The sequence below is a fragment of the Canis lupus genome, chromosome 2 (genome assembly GCF_048164855.1).
Source record: "Canis lupus baileyi chromosome 2, mCanLup2.hap1, whole genome shotgun sequence".
Classification (NCBI taxonomy): Eukaryota; Metazoa; Chordata; class Mammalia; order Carnivora; family Canidae; genus Canis; species Canis lupus.
In genome coordinates this window covers 53,732,202-53,754,143 of record NC_132839.1, presented here as the reverse complement: position 1 = coordinate 53,754,143, position 21,942 = coordinate 53,732,202, and the positions used below count along the sequence as shown (strand labels likewise).

Here is a 21,942-nt window from a genome sequence, read left to right as displayed (position 1 = left end):
AGGCAGGCGCCAAACCGCTGCGCCACCCAGGGATCCCTGTTGTGTTTTTTTTTTTTTTTTTTTTTTTTTAAGATTTTATTTATTTATGAGACACACACAGAGACAGGCAGAGACATAGGCAGAGGGAGAAGCAGGCTCCTTGTGGGGAGCCTGATATGGGACTCGATTCCAGGACTCCGGGATCACCCCCCCAGGCCCCCCAGCCAAAGGCAGATGCTTAACCACTGAGCCACCTAGGCGTCCCTAGCGTGTGGTTTTGACCGGGTAACACTTCTTGGTTACTGTTTGGTTAGGAGTCAGTGCTGATAGGGACCAAATCAAAGGATGGCCCCTACAGGTCTGCATTGGAAACACCTGGAAGGCAGATGAAAGTGTCCTACTCCTTGTGCTAGGGGACGTGCCCTAGCACCCCTAAGATGTCAATCCCACCTGGCCAGTCCCACCTGGTTTTGTTCTTCCGCCTACAAAACCTCAGCATTTAACGCATAGCTTAGCAAAGCGCTTTGTGTTCAGTAAATATTTGTTAAATGAACAACCAACAGTACAGCAAAAAGCAATGGAGCGGCAGATCTAGAGTCTATTTTAGGTTGAAGGAGCAGCTTGTGCAAAGGGCCTGAGAGCAACAGGTGAGCAAGCCCCTGGCTAGTTGGGGAGGTGAAGGTGCTTGGGGTAAGGGGGTGGGAAGGCAGGGGCTTGGAAGTCCTTTTCATACCAGTGGTAGCAGAGAACAGCTGAAGTGGAAGGACGTGACTATATTTACATTGTAGAAAAATCTCTCTGGCTGGTGGGTGCCCTGGAGTCTAAAAAAGAGGTGATGGGAGTGGAGAGGACTGAAGCTAGGACCCTTTAGGGGGCTATAAGTTGCCCTGGAAATAGGTGGTTGCAGTGGGGACAGGAGGAAAGAAGTGGACCACATGTGAGAGAGATTAGGAAGTCCAGCTAGTGCACCAGCTTTGGGGAAATGTGGGAGGAGCTGAGGAATATTCTGGCTTGAGTGACAGATGAGGGTGGGTCGATACTGCCAGGGAGCTAACCCAGGGAACACAGGGAAAGGTGCAGGTTTGGTGGTGGGGGAATGGTGATGATGAGTCCTTCAGATTTGGACCTTGCCAAATGGCATGTGAAAGAATGATAAGATCAGAGGCATTCAGTCTGGAGCCTGACCCTCCTCACACCGCCCACCCCCCAGGTCCCCAGGGTGGTATGGGTCTACTTGGCCAATTCTGGAAGAAACAGCTGCTGGAAGAGAATGATGCCTCTCAGCTGTCCAGACTGGCTCCTTGCTTATGACACTTCTTTTTTTATTTTATTTTATTTATTTTAATTTTTAAAATATTTTTATTTATTTATTAATGAGAGACACAGAGAGAGGCAGAGACATAGGCAGAGGGAGAAGCAGGCTCCATGCAAGGAGCCCGATGTAGGACTTGAACCTGGGAATCCGGGATCACTCCCTGAGCCAATGGCAGACACTCAACCGCTGGGCCACTCAGGCGTCCCAATGCTTCTTTTTTTATTTTATTTACTTAAAAAAATTTTTTTTAAATATTTTATTTATTTATTCATGAGAGACACACACAGAGAAAGAGAGAGGCAGAGACACAGGTAGAGGGAGAAGCAGGCTCCATGCAGGGAGCCTGATGTGGGACTTGATCCTGGGTCTCCAGGATCAGGCCCTGGGCTGAAGGCAGTGCTAAACCACTGAGCCACCCGGGCTGCCCGCTTCTTTTTTTAAATAAGATTTTACGAAAAAAATAAATAAATAAATAAATAAATAAGATTTTATTCATTTATTTCAGAGAGACAGCATGATTGAGCAGGGTGAGGGGCAGAGGGAGAAGCAGAGCCCCATGCAGTGCTTGATCCCAGTACCCCGGGATCATGACCTGAGCTGAAGGCAGACACTTTTTTTGTTTTTTTAAACATTTTTTTTAAATTTATTTATTTACGATAGTCACACTCAGAGAGAGAGAGAGAGGCAGAGACACAGGCAGAGGGAGAAGCAGGCTCCATGCACCGGGAACCCGACGTGGGATTCGATCCCGGGTCTCCAGGATCGCGCCCTGAGCCAAAGGCAGGCGCCAAACCGCTGCGCCACCCAGGGATCCCTGAAGGCAGACACTTAACTGACTGAGCCACCCAGGTGCTTGCTTATGACCCATCTTAAGCAGCTTTTACTTCTATCACGTTTCTGGGCCAATATAAAGCTATTATATGTGCTTAAAACACAACAGCTGAATTGAAAGATGACTCCTGAAAGGGATCCTTTAGCTTGCCAAGGAAACAGATGACTTTACCTCATCTTCTCCCCACGAAGCCTCCCTTCTGGGCTGCTTATGGGACTGACTGGGCCATACAGCTACAAGTTTATGTGTTTCTGTAGTCAAACAGCCCATTTGCCTTTTTGAGTCTCCAGGTGTGCATCCCAGGTGCACTTACTGAACTGCCTGAGTGTCTACCCAGTGGCATTGACAGTACAGTGTCTTTTCTCCTTGTTGCATGAATATAGCATCTGTGTTTTCCATTAGCACTAATGAGTGTTACATATGCAAAGGAAAAGAACAGACTCAAATTAATAACAATGTTTTCCACCCTGGCGCAGGCTTCCTTCCTAAGCAGTGAATCTTACTCATCTGCTTCAACCAACTACACTCCTACACTGGGCAGCTAGTGATACCCTGACTTTAGAAAACACAGCCAATTAGGGATGCCTGGGTGGCTCAGCGGTTAAACGTCCGCCTTTGGCTCAGGACGTGATCCTGGAGTCCCAGGTCCTGCGTCGGGCTCCCTGCATGGAGCCTGCTTCTCCTCCCTCTGCCTGGGTCTCTGCCTCTCTCTCTGTGTGTCTCTTGTGAATAAATAAATAAAATCTTAAAAAAAAAACCGCACAGCCAATTAAAAACAGGTTTACAATAGCAGAACTAAATGTTCTCCAGACCTTGTCAGTAGTTCACATTTGTATGTGATAACATTATAACTACTGATATTTGCAAGAGTCCAGAGTCCAGAGAAAAGGACAAATGGAGGCCTCCTATCATTCAGGATAGTGGGTCCTGTAGTATGAGGGACTTCATATGCTTGCATGTAAACAAACAGCCTGAAGATCCATTCACACCATGCTTCACCCCTAGAGTTGACATTGGCTACCCTTTGGGCCTATGTGCACTCTAGCTGGCCTACCCAGGAGAGGGTGGACCTAGGAAGGGGCTTGATAGGGCAAGGAAATGAGTTTGGGGATGTTTTGGAAGGTACCCAGAGGGTGGTCTGAAGGAAGGCATGTGGGTTTTGGTGGGTAGAAGAAGCCTGTAGGCTTCTTGATCTCATCATCTAGGAAGGGAGCTAATAGGCCCATGGAGCTACCCAGCCCATGAACTCCAGTTGCCTGGATTTAAGGGTGACATTGCTTAAGAGAATAATCATGGTAGCACATAAGAAAGCCTAGCACTTAGAAACACACCATAGTGTTAGTTTCCTCCAGCAATCCCATATTTGGGTATACATATATGGAAGAATTGAAATCAGGGTATTAAGCACATATCTGTACACCCACACATAGCAGCATAGTTCACAATGGCCAAAAGGTGGAAACAACCCAAATATTCCTGGAAAGTGAATGAATAAACAGAATGCAATATATCCATACAAAGGAATATCTTCAGCATTAAAAAGGGAGCAAATGCTGTCAGTTACTACAATGTGGATGAACCCAAAGGACATTACGCTAAGTAAAATCAGCCAGTCACAAAAAGACAAATATGTATGATTCCAGGAGGTATCAATAAGAGTGAAATTCACAGAAACAGAAAGGCTGCAGAAGTGGGGTGGTCATCCATCTTACACAGGGCCTCTGGGTTGATTCTGGCCCTATCTCTCCATTTGCATCCAGGTCACCTGAGCCACTCACACTCCTGGCCCCATCCTGCACCACCTCCCAAGTCACAACTCATCAACATCCTACCGGTCCTCCCATCCCACCCACCTGGCAAACTCTGCCCCTTTATGAAGCCAGCCATTCCCTCCGTGGGAGCGACACCTGGGCTGCTGGGTTGTGTTGGACAGTTTGCATGGCTGTGCTCATGGGTTCCTGCAAGAAGCTACTGTAAATGATCTCCAGGGGGCCTTCAACATTTCTACAACCTTCCCTAGTAAGTTTATCCTTCCTGCCTTCATGAGGATGATTTCACTCTTCTCTTTTTTTCACTCCTGACCAATGACCTCAGCTTTACTACCAAATCTTTTTTTTTTTTTTTTTAAGATTTTATTTATTTATTCATGACAGACATAGAGAGAGAGAGGCAGAGACACAGGCAGAGGGAGAGGCAGGCTCCATGCAGGGAGCCTGATGTGGGACTCGATCCGAGGTCTCTAGGATCACGCCTCAGGCTGAAGGCGGCGCCAAACCCCTGGACCACTGGGGCTGCCCTTTACTACCAAATCTTTAAACTCAACTGTCACCAGCACCAACTCTTTCCTTCAGCTCCCTGTAGCAATGGGAGAGTGTTCAACCACCCAGGCAAGGGCTAGTACCTCTACTGAGGCATTGAGTCCCGCCCCCTCCCACCTTCTCAGTAAGGACCTCACTCTCACTTACCCCTCTCTGACCTGAGTTTTTAACTTCTCTCTTTCTACAGCTTCCCTCCTACAAATACTGCCACAACAAAATACCACAGACTGGGTGGCATAAACAACATATACCTATTTTCTGGTCATTCTGGAGGCTGAAAGTATGAGATCAGGGCACCAGCGTGGTCAGGTTCTAGCACAAACCCTCCTCCTGGCTTGCAGATGGCCACCCTCTCAGGGGCTCCCCTAATGAGTCTGTGTGAAGAGAGCACTCTAGTATCTCTTCCTCTTCCCATAAGGGTACGAATCCCATCACAAGGGCCCCACCTCCTCTAAATCTATTTACCTCACTAAGGCCCCACCTCCTAATACTATCATATTGAGGGGTAGGGCTTCAGTGTGTGATTTGGGGGTGGGGGGGGTGGACACAAATTCAGTCCACAGCAAACACATCCTTTCCTTGGGCGGTGGGAAGTTAAAGCCAAGTTCCTACCTGACAGCACTTGTTTGTTTTAACTCATGTTGTTAAACCTTATTTAACTTATAATATGTTTTGAATGGGCATACTGATAGATTTTATTTATCCTTACTGCTTTCATCTCTGGCGCTGCCTGGTCCCCCACTGCCACAGGGCCAACCCTTCTTTGGGGAATGAGCATGGCTCTGGGAGACCTGCAGCATTTTAGCTTTGTGGGAGAGTCAAGGCACTCTCATTACCATGGTGAAACTTTAGGGAAGGTACAGAATGTCCCTCAACTTGGGTTTTCCCATTTTCCAAAGGAGAAGTTGAGGCCAGGGCATTCCATAGGGCCCTCCTTTTTTCCAGGACAATTACTGGCCAAAAGGGAATGGCAGTGACCAGACTCTGGCCCATTGGGGCTGTTTCCAGGAAAGTGAGATGATGTCACCTCCCCCAGAAGCTAGGAGGAAGTAGCACCTGTGTCATTCTCCCTTCTGGAGGAGGGAGAACAGCCTTGCTGTGTTGAATGGTAAAAGGGCTTTAGAGTGACCCGGGACCCCACTCCCTACCGACCAAGTAGCTCTGGGCAAGGCCTCCCACCTCTCTGATTTTCAGCTCCCTATTCTGTAAGGGAGAACATTCTCTCTCCCTCACATCTGGGAGGACTGGATGAGAGATACACAGGTCAGGCACCCGTCACAGCACAGCCAATCTGAGCCCCCTCCCTGCTTGCCTCTAGCCTGGGAGAGAGAGCCAGGGAGCCCACAGTTTCTGCCAACATGGTCAGCACAGGTGTCTGAGCCAATGAGGGCATGTCTCCCTTCACACAAGGGCACTATTGTTCTAGCACAGGAGCTAGACAAGAACGTGACTCTTGGGGGTGGGGGTAGGCAGGGTAGAGGCAGGGCTGGGAGCAGAAAATAATGCCACAGAAAGCTCTGCTTCCTAAAAAGGGCCTCGTGGCCTGCAAGCATCCATAAAAGCTCTGTGTAGACCTCTCTTGTCAGGTCTGTGCCATTAACCCACAAGTGTTCTTGGTGCACAGGAGTGTTCCTCATGATGCACCCCATCAGCTGGCTTTAAGTAGCTTGTGCTGGGCCTTCTGCGGCTCCTTCGTGTGGGGCAGCCTGAGCTGTCACCTGTCCCCCTGGTCTCCCACGATGCTCACATTCTGTGAAGTACCTGGGGGCATATCCTCTAACACATCTACATTAGTTTGCTAAGGCTGCTGTACAGAGTACTACAGACTGTGTAGCTTATGCAACAGAAATGTATTTTCTCACAATTCTAGAGGTTAGACATCCAAGATCAAGGTGACCACAGGACTGGTTTCTCCCGAGGCCTCTCTCCTTGGCTTGTAGATGGTTATCTTTTCCCTGTGTCTTCACATCATCTTCCCTCTGTAACTGTCTGTGTCCAAAATTCCTCTTCATATAAGGACAGCACTCACATTAGATTAGAGCCTCTGCTGAGGACTCATTTTACCTTACGTACCTTTTTTTTTTTTAAGATTTTATTTATTTATTCATGAGAGACACAGAGAGAGAGAGGCAGAGACACAGGCAGAGGGAGAAGCAGGCTCCATGCAGAAAGCCCGACATGGGACTCGATCCTGGGACTCTAGGATCACGCCCTGGGCCAAAGGCAGATGCTCAACCACTGCACCACCTGGGCTGCCCTGAGGTACCCTTTAAAGGCCTTATCTCTAAATAGTCGCATTCTGAGGTCCTGGAGGATAGTATGTGAATTTGGAGGAACACAACTCAGCCCATGACACTGTTTTACAGATGTCCAGCAGAGGCCTGAGAGCAACTGTCGCCTAGAATCAGGTTAGGATCCCCCATTCTGTCCTCCTTTCTCTGCTTCCTACACCCTCAACCAGTCCACCATGGGCCTGCCCAAAGAGGAAGAGGATGGTGGCAAGGATAGTCCCCAGTTTACTTCCCTACCAATCCTCAGAGCTGATGGGACATGAGAGGTCAGGCAATGTACTATGCTGGGCACAGGCAGGAGGGGGAGATGGGCAGAACCTTTTAAATTTTTCTGTGTGTAGGAATCACAGGGGTTGGGGGGCGGGGGGATGCAGGGGAGGGTCCTTGTTAACACGCAGATTCTGATTTAGCCTGTCTGGGGAAGAGTCTGGGACTCTGCATTTCTAACAAGCTCCCAAACAATGCTGATACTCCTTGGTCTACAAGCTACACTCAATGAGTATCAATGTTTTGACCAGCACTGTCCATTAGAAATACAACGGAAGTCATTAAAATTAGAAAAATGTTAAATTTTCTAATAACCACATAAAAAAAGGAAAAAGAAACAATTAAAATTAATATATTTTCAACCCAATATATCCAAAGCACTACCACTTCAGAATGCTAAGTCATGTAAAAATCCTTAATAAGAAAATTTTATGCTGGGGTGCATGGGTGGCTCAGTTGGTTAAGCCTCTGACTCTTGATTTTGGCTCAGGTCATGATCCCACAGTCTTGAGATAAAGTCCTGAGTGGGTTCTGTGCTTAGCAGAGAGTTTGCTTAAGATTCTCTCTCCCTCTGCCCTCCCCCTGCTTGTGCACACATACTCTCTCCCACTCTTTCTCTAAAATAAATAAATAAAAATCCAAAAAAAAATTCATGCCCTTTTTTGGTACTCAGTTTTCAAAATCCAGTAGATATTTTATATTTACAGCACACCTTATGTTGAACTTTTTATCAGAAATAGCTGATCACAGTATTTATAGTTAAAAAAGTATGATCATACACCTAAGTTATTCCAAAAGTACTTAGCAATTTTCCAACAACTGGACCTAGTACCAACTTTTTAATTTAAATTTAAGTTCACTAAGATTGTAATTTAGTTCTTTGGTGCCATTTTCTAATTTCAGGTGCTAAATTCCTACATGCAGCTAGTGGCTTCAGTATTGGATAATGCTCCCCCCAGGGAGCAGAATGATAGAAATGAGGGGTTCTCCAGCTCCAGGAAGGACTTGGGAGGGAAACAGCCCAAAAAGTGAGACAGCACCCCAAGCAGAAGCCCAGGGAAGGGGCTGTCACAAGGAAAGAGCTCAAGGTTACTTAGCTGCACCCCAAGATCCAAGCCCAGGCATTGTGGCCTGCTCTAGAGGAAGGGGTCTAGAGAGACAAGTGGGAGTCAGGCACTGCTCCCAGGGGCTGCCCCTCAGTGACACTCTCATAAGCCCCAGGACGTCTGGAGAGGGCACAGGAGAGTGAAGGGATACCAAACCCATCCAAGTAGGAATGGGTTGAAAACTAAGAACTATTTCTGGGGAAAACCAAAAAGCATTTCTGGGAATGGATTCTGGAAAACATCCTGTGCACAGAATCTTGACCCTGTCCCAGATGCCCCCAGGAGGCAAAATCAGGACCAAGGGTGACATTAGAGAAGGCTGCTTGGGGGTCAGACCAAGGATGAGTTTTAACACAAGGAGGGTTGCCCAGTAGTAAAAACAGGGAGCTCCCTGCCCTTGGAATCCCAGAGGAAGAATACCCTAAAGTAATCATCTCACATCCTCCCTGACCCTGAGCAGAGAAATACCAAAGCAGAGACTGGGAAGTCACTTGCTGAGGGGCAGTAGAGGGGTTTCTGGTTTTACAGAGGGTTGGGTTGAGGGTTGGAAAACATGGGTCCCCTCCACCCAGATGTATATCGATTGTGTATTTGGAGTAAATGCCAGCATTTACTGAGCATTTACGTTTACTAAGCATCAGGCGCTAAGCTAAGCTCTTTCATCCTTACTAAAGCCATGAGCCTGTCCTCTTATTATCCCTACCTCTCAGAGAAGGAAACTGAGTCAGGGTGTTGAAGTTAATTCTCACAGCTAGAAGGTGCTGGAGTTAGGACTTGAAAGTGGGCAGTCTGATTCCCCAGCAGAAGGTGGCCTAGAAGGTGGCTTGGCTTGTCTTGCCCTCTTCCCACTCTGCCTTAACCAACTGGCCCCACTCACTGTGGAGGTGACACCTACCACGACAGCAGAAGAGTGACAGGCTACCACAGCTGCCACTGCATCCACAATCACATGTAAAATTTCCCTCCATCTCTTGCATGTCTTACCCTGGGATGTGCTTTCTCAGACCCCCCCCACCCCCCACCTCGCAATGAGAGAGAGAGCAAGGAGGAGGAAATGCAACTGGCCCAGATCCTCCCACCCCCACTGCTGGGCTTCCACATGGCTGAGCAGGAACTTGGGAGCAGAAGTACACAAAGGAGGGCTTTGAGGTGGCTGCAGCCAGGCCCAGGCTGATCCCCTCTCCCCCCTGGTGCTTCACTTGCCCCAATCTGGGCCTCCCTGTAAGCCTGATTTAACAGGAAATTGTGGGCCTTGAGAACTTCCTTGTGACATACTAATCCCAGCCTGCTGATCGGACCACGCCCCCAGTGGAGGCAACCTCCAGGCTCCCCAACAAGGAGGAGGAGGAGGAGGACACAGGCACCAGGTAGCCCTAAGGAGGAGCTGGGAGGTAAGTCAGTGGCAGGGGTCTGCCGGGCCAGGGAGCCCAGGACTGGGGTGAGGAGTTGGGGGTGGGGAGACCACATACCAGGCTGCTTGTAAAACTGACACCAACTGGCCATTCTCCAAGTTGTGCTAGATCAACCCTGATGGCAGGTTTAGCAAATAAAAAATATGGGACATCCAGTTCAATGTGAATTTCAGATGAATAAAGACTTCTTTTAGTGTAAGTATGTCCCAAATGTCTCATGGGACATACTTATACTTCCAAGGTTTTTGTTGTTCATCTGAAATGGATGTGGGATGGGGGCTTTCTGTATTTTATTGGGCATCCTTAGATGGCACGGAACAGCCTCAGTATGCAATGGAGGGGGGTAAATGTTTTTTCACTGTATACGGTTCGTAAATCAGTATTTTAAAAACTCAAAATTAATTAGATTGGGCATATTTTAAAAAGAGCTGCTGTACTGATTTTAACCATCTATTTTGTCCTAATGATCGCCTTAACTGGCTGAGGGTGTCTAGCCACTATCTCTCTCATCTAAGCTCAAGACAATTCTATCAGCTTTTCCATTCCTGTTCCAGCAAAACCCAAGTAAGAGAGGCCACATCAGTATTGCAGTCCATCTCTGCATCCACACATTTGGAAAACTTCCTGCCAGCCAGAGAGAAAGCTTAGGTTTGGTTCCTGTTGGTGGGTTCCCTGCCCTGGCTGGGTTTGGGAAGTGGGAGAGACAGGGAATTAGGAGATCCTCAGATATTCCCTGGGATCCTCCAAGTCTCTCTGGGCACACTAGGGTAATGATCAATCTGATGCTAAGAAAGGGAAGGGAAGTCATGTTTTAGAGCAAAACACTGTGCTAGGTACCTTATAAAAATGGTAGGATCTTCATTACAACTTTATTTGGTAGGTACAGTTTTTATGACCAATTCTGAGGCTCAGAATGGTTAAATAACTTGTCTAAGGTCATACAAGTGGTAAGTGACAATTCTCGGTTCAAACCCAGGTTTCTCTGACCCTAAAGGGTTTTCTGCAACACCCATTTCCCTAGGGAGTTTGTCTGGAGAGGTTTTGGCTCTAACTGTCAAAGTGGTGGTTCAAGTCCCAACTTTGCTGCTCATCAACAGTGAATAGGTGACAGAACTGACACCAGTGGAAACCTGGTCAGAGACAGGAGCAGGGTGGTGATGGCCCCTTAAAAGGGATGTTTAGGCAAGAGAGGGGAAAAAATCTGGAAACAGGAGAGCTGTCTCCAAAATTACACAGTGGGTTGAGCAGGTTGTCATGTGGGCAATGGGTGAGATTTGTTCTGGTGGCCAAGCGTTGCTTCTGTGCACAGTATTTAATTTAACCTTCATTACCCTCCTTCCACCTCCCTTTTACAGGGGACAACCAAGACTCAGGTTAAATTACATAGCTTGCAAGTGGAAGAGACAGAATTTGAACCCAGGTCCAACTTATGCCACAAAGAACTGGGTCTCAGTGCTGATGGGAAGTCACAGCCTGGGCTCAAGGCCTGATCCTTGGCTATTTCTGGTTGTGTGACAGTGGACAACTCACTTATTCTCCCTGGGACCTGCTTCTTGCTATGTAATATGGGAAGAATAATGCCAGCTCTGGCTCTGAGATATGGATTTTATTTTTATTTATTTATTTATTTTTTGAGATACGGATTTTAAATTACCCAGTACATCACAAAGCACAGAACACACACTCAGTAATTGTTTATGTGACTAGTCATCACCCCTCCTGAGAATGAATGCACTGGAGAAGGGGCCATCCACTAGGCTGGGAAGTTTCTGAGATCCCCCTTTGGGAAAAAGAAGGAAGGCCACAGACAGGAGGAGAGGGATTGCCTTACGCTGCAGTGATCATGTAACTTCAGAATAGAGGCCAAAGCTAGTTTTTCCCTGGTTGGACCACCTTACCTTAAGAGCAAAGGTTTGCAGTATTTTTGTGTGTATTCCTTCTCAAAGGAGTGTTTCCCAAAGTGTAGCCCAAGGATCATTTTCTTCAGGGCCATCTGGGGGTCCTGCTTTAAAATACAGATCCCTGGGCCCCAGTTCAGACCTCCTGACTTAGAGTCACAGGGTGCAGGCCCAGGCACCCGCATTTCTACCAGATTCCTCGGGTGATTCTCATGAACTCAAAAGTTTGAGATCTACTGTTCTGAGACAATAACGGAATGGTCTGTCCAGACCACTGCAGCCTTGACTTCTTGCCCTAGGGAGGAGGCTGCCTGGAGAGGCCAGGACCAAAGCGGGGCCCTTCTTTTTTTGAGGACTCTGAGTCTCCCAGAGGCAGCATGTCAGAAGGCGTGAGTATCCCTGTGCCTTGGTCTCCCCTCCATCTACCTTCCCACCCTCCCTACCTCCCCTTTCTCTATTGTTTGGTCCACTCGGGTTATGTGCACCCATTCATACAACATTTCTGTGGTCCATGACCCCACCCAAAGGGAGAAGGCTTAACAGTGACCTTGCACAAAAGTACTAATTTAAGGTCTGAGCAGGCCCATTTAACTGGATTGATGGGGGCTCTCCCTGCTTCTTCTTGACTTCTCTCTGCCTAGGTGGGCACATTCCGTGTGGTCCCTGAAGAGGAACAGGAGCTCCGTGCCCAGCTGGAGCGGCTTACAACCAAGGACCATGGGCCTGTCTTTGGCCCTTGCAGCCAGCTCCCTCGTCATACCTTACAGAAGGTGAGGTGGCCCATGGTGTGGGGAGGGGTGGCTAGGGCAGGCTAACAAGGGGGGGATGTTGATAGCATCCTCTCTCCTGTAGGACGGGTCCAGTCCCAGCGCTCTAGGCTATCCTAGACCTAATGGACTGGCTTATTCTAGGGGCCATCCTGGAGGCCAGGGCCATGACCTCCTGGGCTGACCAGACATCCAGGCCAGCCTAATCCAAGACTACAGCACCAACAGAGTCCCTTGTTATCAATGCCAGGATGTAGGGCCCCTGGACAAGGGCTCATCCTAGATTCAAATATGGGGAACATTGGTTTGCAAGTGGCCCAGGGGAACAGGAATCTAGCTGCTGCCCTCATTGGATAGGCAAGAGGCCGAGTTCTAGAATCAGACCTAACTTTCAACTTGCTGTATGACCATGAACAGGTTGCTTTTCCTCTCTGGGTCTTGCCTAATGTACCTCTGAAAGAAGGTTGTTTCACAAGCTCAGAGAGGATCAGACTGTGCTCTGTGGAAATTGGCAGAGCTGTCTTAGGGCTTAGCTGAGCCTGGGCTTTTAGGTTCCATCTCTGCTAACCTATGCATCTCAAGGGAAAAGTGCTGAGTTCTCCCAGACCTGAGTCCCCCTCCTTGCCTTCTCCCCTTTCATGCTGCCCAAGGACAGAGCTGCCTGAGGCCTGGGGAAGGGTTCTTCAGGCCCAGCCAAGGGAAGGAATATGAGGCTCTAGGGCAGGGGTGGGTGTCAGGCTACTGTTTTTGGGGGTATCTTTGTTTTTGAAAAGATCAGAATCAAGCCTGGGAAGCTGCAGAAAGAAGTGATTGAAAGTCCAACCTGAGTGTGAGCCTTAGCTCTGCCCCTTCCTGCCTGGGTCACCTTCCCCGCTATGTGTCTTAGTCTACTCACCCTGAGAAATGCGACGTAAATAAGCACTTTATGGTGATAGGTTGTGGCCTGAGGTATTTAAAAGCCTTAGCAGGGGATCCCTGGGTGGCGCAGCGGTTTAGCGCCTACCTTTGGCCCAGGGCGCGATCCTGGAGACCCGGGATCGAATCCCACGTCGGGTTCCCGGTGCATGGAGCCTGCTTCTCCCTCTGCCTATGTCTCTGCCTCTCTCTCTCTCTCTCCCCGTGTGTGACTATCAAAAATAAATACAAATTAAAAAAAATAAAAATAAAAGCCTTAGCAGAGGGCTATGTAAGGGCTCCAGGAAGTAGAGGCTATTGTCGTTGGAAACGTTTACACCTTTGGAGGTCTCTGGCCAACAAACCCAGGATAGGCAGTTTGACCCAATTTTCTGCAAATGTAACTGGTGGCCTGAGGTGCTGCCAGTGCAGATGCTGCTCTTGGGGGCCAAGGAGCGATGGCCCCAGAGGCAACCCTCCACCCTGTGGCCAGCCAGCCTGTGCGTCTTGCTCTGCACCCGTGCACCTGCCAATGACTTGCTGCCTCCATCCCACCCTGTTCCAGGCCAAGGACGAGCTGAACGAGAGGGAGGAGACCCGGGAGGAGGTGGTGCGAGAGCTGCAGGAGCTGGTGCAGGCACAGGCTGCCACCGGGCAGGAGCTGGCCAGGGCGGTGGCTGAGAGGGTGCAGGGAAGGGACAGTGCCTTCTTCCTGCGCTTCATCCGCGCGCGGAAGTTCCATGTGGGGCGTGCCTACGAGCTGCTTCGAGGTGAGGCTGGCACTGAGGGATGGCCTCCTGAAGGCTGGAGGGCGGGCGCAGAGGTGGTGGGAATGGCGTTGACTCTCACCCAGGCACTGACCAGACCGTCCCCTCCATTCCTGCTCATTCCCTGCCCTGTGAGAGTCACTTTCTCTGAGCCTCCCTATCCCTACCTGAAACATGGATTGTGAACTAAACAGCCTCCACATTCCTAGAGGTCTGGCTCCCTTCTATCTCCTGGTCCTGGAGAGCGGTCCCCACCCCGCTCCTGCCCAGCCTAGGCTTTGGCTGGAGTGCTGCAGGAAAGGCAGTGTGTGCCCAAGGCCCTGCGGGTACCTAAAACCTCATGCAGAGTGAGACTGGAGATGGTGCCAGCCCTGGGAAGGAGCCCTGAGGACAGATTTGCCCAGGCCCTGCTGTCTGGCTGAAGACAAGTTTCCTGAGGAAATCCAATCCTTGGTGCCTTGGTGCCGGGGTGAGAGAAGGGGTGTCCGAACAGGTCTTCCACAGCCTAACGATTCTCCTTTTCTTACTTCTTCCTTCCTTCCCCAAATGTTAATTCACAGCCAACCTGTGCCAACCACTCTTAGGTCAAAGGATGCAGCAGAGAGCAAAGCAGACAACAACTGCCTGCCTTCATGGACTTCATGCACTAACGGCAGAAATAATAAACCAGAGAAATAAAATACAATTACATAGACTGTTTGGTAGTAAGAAAGGAGGGACACCTGTGTGACTCAGTGGTTGAGCATTCGGCTCAGGTTGTGATCCTGGGGTCCTGGGATCAAGTCCTGCATCCAGCTCCCTGCAGGGAGACTGCTTCTCCCTCTGCCTAGGTCTCTGCCTCTTTCTGTCTCTCCTGAATAAATAAATAAAATCTTAATTAAAAAAAAAAAAAGGAAGGATAACAAGGAAAAATAGAGGAGGTGGATGTAAGGAACTGAGAGGTTGGAGTTTTAGGTAAAGTGGCCAGGAAGGCTCTCATGCAGAGGGAACTTCTGAAGAAAAATGCAAAGGAAATGAGGTATCTTGAGGGAAGAACAGTAGGGCAGAGGGAACAGCAAGGTGATGGGGGTATACCTAGAGTGCAGTAGGAACAGTGAGGAGGTCAGTGGCATTTCCTAGGCAAAGGCTCCCCGAACACCTGTCCTGGGCCTGGTTCCTCTAGAGTTCAAGGGTAGAGAGGCAGCAGACTTGTTCAGGAAAGGTAAGGGTGGGTTTGTAGGTGATAGAAGTGCTTCTGGAATCAGGAAGGGCCTTTGTGTTCTGCTTCGAGTTGGGGTTTTATCTTGGGGTCTTCTCACCGCTACTCAGTTAACCCTGTGCCCACCTGGGGAGCCCGCGCCTCTGCCTGTGGGCAAGAGAAAATAACAAGTAATAATCATCCTTAGACTTAGGATTACATTTCCTGCATGCACAATTTACAAATGATGTTCATACCTAGAATCTCATTGATTACTGCAGCAATTTGGTGAGATAGGCCAATAGTATCCTCCTGTGTTTTGAGAAGTGACAAGGGGCTCAGAGAGGTTGCGTATCCTGCTCAGTCACGATACATAGGATGCATGTGGAGGAGCCAGGCAGGAGCCCAGGTCTCTGGAAGTTCACCCTGTGCCACCCCCAGATGGGCTGGCTCCCTGAGAAGTTCCTCTGCCTTCCTCCTGCCAGGCTACGTGAACTTCCGGCTGCAGTACCCAGAGCTCTTCGACAGCCTGTCCCTGGAGGCTGTCCGTTGCACCGTCGAGGCCGGCTATCCTGGGGTCCTCCCCAGTCGGGACAAGTATGGCCGAGTGGTCATGCTCTTCAACATCGAGAACTGGGACTCCGAAGAAATCACCTTCGATGAGGTCAGTGGGGGCTGACCTTCCCAGGCAGGGAGTTCCTAGGGTGAGCCAGGGCGGCCAGAAGACCCAGCAGCTTCACAGGGGGGCCACTGGCCCATACCTGGTTGCTCCCTGGTACCCCCGCCAGGTGGAAGTGAGGTGTGGGTCAGTCCTGCCAGTGCTGAAGGCTGAGAGTGACACAGAGCCCGGGGATTAATAGACGGTGGGTTGGGAGAGATTCTGGAAAGCCCAAGTTTCAACCCATTAAGCAGCCTGAGTTCTCTGTATATATTTATTTATTTGAGCATATGACTTTTTTCTTTTTTCTTTTTGTCATGTTATTTTTTTTCTTCATGGTAAGTATACTCTTTAATCCCCATCACTTATTTACCCCCTCCCCTATGGTGACCATCAGTATGTTCTCTATAGTTAAGAGTCTGTTTCTTGGTTTACCTCTCTCTCTCTTTTCTCCCTTTAGCTCATTTATTTCTTAAATTCCACATATGAGTGAAATCATATGGTATTTGTCTTTCTCTGACAGATTTACTTCATTTAGCATTACATTATACTCTGTAGCTCCATCCATGCCATTGCAAATTTCATTCTATTTTATGGCTCAATAATATTCCACTGTGTATCTACGTATCTTCTATATCTATTTGTGTATCATTGGACACTAGGGCTGCTTCCCTAGGTTGGCTATTGTAAACAATTCTGCAGTAAACATAGGGGTGCATGTATTCCTTTGAATTAGTGTTTTTGTATTTTTTGGTCTCTGCATTTAATTTTTAAAGAGATTTTATTTATTTATTTGAGAGAGAGAGAGAGAGAAAGAAAGAAAGAGAGACAAAAGAGCACAAGCAGGGAGAAGGAGAAGCAGGCTCTCTGCTGAGCAGGGAGCCAGACACAGGGCTCAATCCCAGGACCCTGAGACCATGACCTGAGCCAAAGTCCATCTTTTCCCCCAATGACTTGAAATGCCATCTTTATCATAGTCTATATTTTCATATATATTTGGGTCTATTTCTGGATTTGTATTCTGTGCCATTGGTCTCTGTCGATTCATGCTCCAATACCACACTGTTTCAATTACAGAGATTGTGTAGAATGTTTAATATATTAGGGTTAATTCTATTCTTATTATTCCACTTTTTCAGGGCTTTTATAGCTATTTTTATTTGTCCACTTTTTCCTATAGACTTTTCTTTTCCCTATAGACTTGAGAATTAACTTGTCTAGCTCCAGGAGAAATGTATTTTTATTGGGAACACACTGGAGGGAGGTTAGCATCTTTACGAATGCAACATCCGTGGCCAGCCATGTTGTCCACAGACGAGGGGTGCAGTCCCTTTTATAAGCCTACTTTGAACTTTTATTTTTTTATTTTATTATTTTTAAAATTAAATATTTGTTTAGGTAATGTCTTCACCCAATGTGGGGCTCAAAGTCATGATCCTAAGATTAAGAATTGCATGCTCTATGCACTGAGTCAGTTGGTGCCCCCTACTTTTAAATTTTTAGAAGCCTTTAAAATTTTCTTCACAAACATTATGTATATTTCTCCTTAAGTTTGTCTTAAGTGTAGCTGTAAATGGGGTTTTCTCTACCATTGTATCTCCTGATTGGTTATTGTTGGTATATATGAAAATTATTGTTTTTGAATATTGATTTAATATCCTGAATTATTTTGTTATTTATGTTAGTTTTATAGTAGATTCTCTTGGGTTTTCCAAGAATGCTAACATATTATATAAATATAAAAGGCAATTTTTCTTTTCCTTTTCTACTTATGCCCTTAATTAAAAAAAAACAAACAAACAACTTGGTTGCATTGGCTAATATCTCTAAGAGAGAGTTAAATGGTCCTGGAGCTAGCCAACATCCTATGGTGTTTTACACTAAGATACTGGCGTTAGGACTGAGGGGTGAGTGTGTGCATGTGTGTGTTTGTGGAAGAGACTTAACAATATTTTTTCTTGGGGTACCCGCCTGGCTTAGTTGGAGCAAGCACCTCTTGGTCTCAGGGTTGTGAGTTCGAGCCCCACATTGGGTGTAAAGATTACTTAAAACTAAAATCTTTAAAAAAAGAAACAAAACTTAAAAAAAAAAAAATTAGGCTCCATGCACAGTGTGGAGCCCAATGCAGGGCTTGAACTCATGATCCTGAGATCAAGTCCCGAGCTAAGATCAAGAGTCAGACACTTAACCAGCTGAGCCACCCCCAAAAATAAAATCTTAAAAAGAGATTATTTAAAATATATTTTTGGGGTACCTGGGTGGCTCAGTGATTGAGTGTCTGCCTTTGGCCCAGGGCATGATCCTGGGATCCTGGGATTGAATCCTGCATCAGGCTTCTCGAAGAGAGCCTGCTTCTCCTTCTGCCTATGTCTCTGCTTCTCTATGTCTCTCATGAGTAAATAAATAAAATCTTAAAAAAATAAAAATATTTTTCTTATTACATAAGTGGTATCTGCTCATTAGAAAATGCAAAAAATCATAAATTAAAAATCATCTACAATTCTACTACCCAGAGATTTCTACCATTGACATCCTTCCAATCCACTCTTTTTAAGAAACATGCACATACGTGCACACTACACATATTTTTTCTTATAAAAATGGAATCATACCCTACCATAGTATATCATGAATAAATATTTTCCTATATCATTGTATAGATATCATTTTAACTGTTCCAGAATATTCCATGGCATGAATGTACCATAATTTCACCAGTCCCTTATTGTTGAGCATTTAGGTTGCTTATAACATTTCTACTATTATAAGGGTACAGGGATAAACACCCCAGCTTCTAACCATGGATATGACACTCAAGGTTATTTTCTTGGGGCACATCCACAGAGGTGGAATGTCCCAGTTTAAAGAGTATGACAAGTTTCCTCCAGTAAGGGATGTACTAGTTAGCTCTCCCCTCAATTATCTTTGCATGTTGAGTCTTACAACCTGTTCACTCTGTATCCAAGATCTTGCAGGCATATTGTTTCATCCTGGAGAAGCTACTAGAGAATGAGGAAACTCAAATTAATGGCTTCTGCATTATTGAGAACTTTAAGGGCTTTACCATGCAGCAGGCTGCTGGACTTCGGGCTTCCGATCTCAGGAAGATGGTGGACATGCTCCAGGTGAGGCCTTAGCACTCAGTTCTGTAGGAGCCTCTCACAGATCAGGAGGCTGGGAAGCTGGGCCCAGGTTCCCGGCTTAATGGTGCTGGCAGTGACCCGAGAAGCAGACCGCCGAGCACCATAATGAGCAAACCACAAACACTTGCATGGTGATCGACAGTGTGCCAAGCATTCGTATTCATTGTTTAATTCCTTGAGAGCAGACTCTCCCCTCTTCCCTGCTTCATTTTACAAACCTTGGCTCAAACCGTGGCTCAGAGAGTTGAGTGACTTCTCAAGGTCATAAAACTAAAGTGGCAGAGGTCAGACTTGAACCTGCCTACACCTTTTTTTTTTTTTTTTCCCTGCCTACACCTTTTGACCTGGAATCCTCTTCTCTTTGAATGTGAATTTGTCTCAGGAAAGGGATTATAGCTAACGTCCCTGACTCACTCCTGCATATACTGATGTGTCAGAAAGTCTGCTTTAAGTATACCTGGGAAAGGAGTGTGAGATGGGTGTCATGAAGGGATGTTGGAGGACAGTGATGTGTGACAGTAGTGTCCCTGGGTTCTATAATAATTGTAGTCTAGTCAGCAGGCAAGTTGGTTTGAAAAAGCTCCATCACCTAAAAACCAAGCAAGGCTCCCATTTCATTTCCTCACTGTACTTAATGGCGAGGTATTAGGCATCGGCAGGGAGAGGGTTGGGCTGCTTGGCCCCTGGGGCTTCCTCCCTGCAGTTTGGAGCCTTGGTGAAGCCAGAGCTCCCCAGTTGCTGGCCCAGGGATGGAACTCCTAGTGGGCTATCCTTTGGGGCAACCATGTGAGGAGACAAGTGTGTCCTGGAGCCATGGGGAGAGGCAATGGGGGTGTGAATGGGAGCCTCTGAACCCACAGGGGCCACAGGGTGGGGCACTCTCTGTCCCTGTAGGATTCCTTCCCAGCGCGGTTCAAAGCCATCCACTTCATTCACCAACCATGGTACTTCACCACCACCTACAACATGGTCAAGCCCCTCCTGAAGAACAAGCTGCTCCAAAGAGTGAGTGCATGGCCACACCGGGAGGGTGCTCAGTGATTATCTGGCCAGTGGGGGGCATGGGAGCGTGTAAGAGGAAAGAGTTCGTGAGACAAGGAGGGGATGATGGTGAAAGGAGGAAGGGACCTCACTCAGGCCCTCCTTGGGCTCTGTCCATGGTTCTGAGCGGAGTGACAGCACAACATGGAGGACGGTGGAGATGGACACCACCAGGCAGATATGGCATGCTGTGGCCTTCCCCTCCGTCCCTCTTCCTCAGGGCACTCCCCACTCAGCTCTGTCTCCCTGGTTTCCTTCCCTGCAGGTCTTTGTCCATGGAGATGACCTCTCTGGCTTCTTCCAGGAGATTGATGAAGACATACTGCCCGCTGACTTTGGGGGCACACTGCCCAAGTATGATGGCAAGGTGGTTGCTGAGCAGCTCTTTGGCCCCCGGGCCCAAGCTGAGAACACAGCCTTCTGAGGGTGTCTCCTGCCATCACCCTGTAGTTAGCATCTCTAGGCTCTCCTCAGTCATCCTGGACCAGAAGTTGGGAAAAGGACTGTCTAAGGTGGCTGTGGCCCCCCTGAACGTCCCTACACTTGGATGAGTTCAGGTGTCCCTCTCCTCCCAAGTCAGTGAAACAGGGGGAGTTTTCTTGAACAAGAATAATTGGGGGCAGTTATATTCCTACTGCCTCGAGGTTTAGGACTTGTGTGTGGGATTGAGTTTCAAAGACTGTCATCTTCTTGATTTCCTCTCTAGCAGTTTTAGCTCTTAGGGTCTGTGAAAACAGGCAAAGAGATTGATTTAAAGGTCTCTTCCCTGCCAAAATAAAACACAATAAAATACAATAAAAGGATAAAAGAGAGTGGCTACAAAATGATCTGGCAAACACAATAATTTTGGCAGCCAGCAGGCAGGGGAGGGCTTTCTCACGTGGCATTCTGGGGTGGGAGTGGCCTCGAAATGGCTCCATTTTGGGGTGACCTGTCTTCTCAGTTGGGCGCAGTGTGATTTGTGCAGCGATGGCCAGGGGCTTGGACCCATTCCTAGGGTTGCGGCTGTGTCCCCTCCTACCTGGGGTCTTTCCACCAAAGGCTCTCTCCTCTAGACCCCTTTCCTTGACTGGTAGCTTCACTTAGGTGTACAGATGACATCTCCTAGCCTGCTCATCCTACTGTCAGCCAGGGAAAGTTTTGTCTTCAGTCTTTACAGTGATAAAAGTTGACTTTCCAGCTGTACATGTTTCTTTTTTAAAATTTTATTTACTCATGAGAGACACACAGAGAGAGGCAGAGATATAGGCAGAGGGAGAAGCTCCCTACAGGAACCCTGGGAACATGACCTGAGCCAAAGTCATGTGCTGAGCCACCCAGGCCTCCCTGAGCGTGCTCCTGTTTGTGAGACTCCTCTCAGAGGCCTCTGGGTGCTGAACACCCTTCTCCCTCCTGGAGAAAGGTTGGCTGCTGGCCCTGGGCTCGTGGGCATTGCCAGGGACTTCTCCCAAGATCCTCCACTGCCTTGCCCACCTGGGGGCACACACTTGTTCCTATAGCCTGGCTAGTGTGGTGGTTGAGGGCCGGCTGGCCTGGCTACACCCATCCAGATCCTCAGTGATCATCCTAGGTGGGTGTGAAGCACCCTTGATATTGCATCTACTTTTTGGGGCAGGACCTTCAGCTATTTTCCTGGGCTGTAGATTCAATCAGACACCATCTGTTTTCACTCCTTCAGATATTTTTCTGATTCACTCAGAGTCCTCGTATTTGGTTTCCAGTATGGGTCTGTGTGTGTACACGTGAGTGTGAGTGTACACACAGGTGCATTTATTTCTTATATCCTTTCTTTCATTTCTAGGGTTTGCAGTGTATGCTCATCATCCAGGTAGCTGCCTTCTTAATAATGACCACAGTTGACAGTCCATGGTCATCAATGATATTTACATAGGGCTTCCGAGCTGGAGGAGGAATCGAAGCAAATTATCGTGGGTGGAGGTGTGGGAGGCTTGACAGTGAGGATTTCCCTCAAACTCTTTCTTCAAACCCCTTTGAAAGTGAGGGTCCCCTTTTCCAAATCAAATCTTACATGGAACTCTTGTATTTAAGCCTAAGAGTGAAGCTACTCTGGTTGTGT

The 21,942-nt window shown here is 47.8% G+C and overlaps 1 protein-coding gene across 3 annotated transcripts; it reads left to right on the top strand.

Moving 5' to 3' along the window:
- Positions 1-103: 103 nt before the first annotated feature.
- On the top strand, positions 104-20,689 carry RLBP1 (retinaldehyde binding protein 1). Of its 3 annotated transcripts, XM_072799742.1 has the most exons (11): positions 105-264; positions 514-626; positions 3,887-4,145; positions 9,348-9,499; positions 11,718-11,807; positions 12,060-12,188; positions 13,645-13,849; positions 15,509-15,687; positions 18,648-18,806; positions 19,719-19,829; positions 20,131-20,689. In XM_072799742.1, exons 5-11 carry the CDS (start codon positions 11,796-11,798, stop codon positions 20,287-20,289), a joined length of 954 nt encoding a protein of 317 aa, XP_072655843.1. In that variant the 5' UTR covers positions 105-264; positions 514-626; positions 3,887-4,145; positions 9,348-9,499; positions 11,718-11,795; the 3' UTR covers positions 20,290-20,689. The 3 variants fall into 3 exon arrangements, with proteins under 3 accessions (XP_072655838.1, XP_072655843.1, XP_072655847.1); XM_072799737.1 differs by lacking the exon at positions 9,348-9,499 and having other exon boundaries at positions 104-264; XM_072799746.1 differs by lacking the exons at positions 105-264; positions 514-626; positions 3,887-4,145 and having other exon boundaries at positions 7,811-9,499.
- The last annotated feature ends 1,253 nt before the right edge of the window (positions 20,690-21,942 follow it).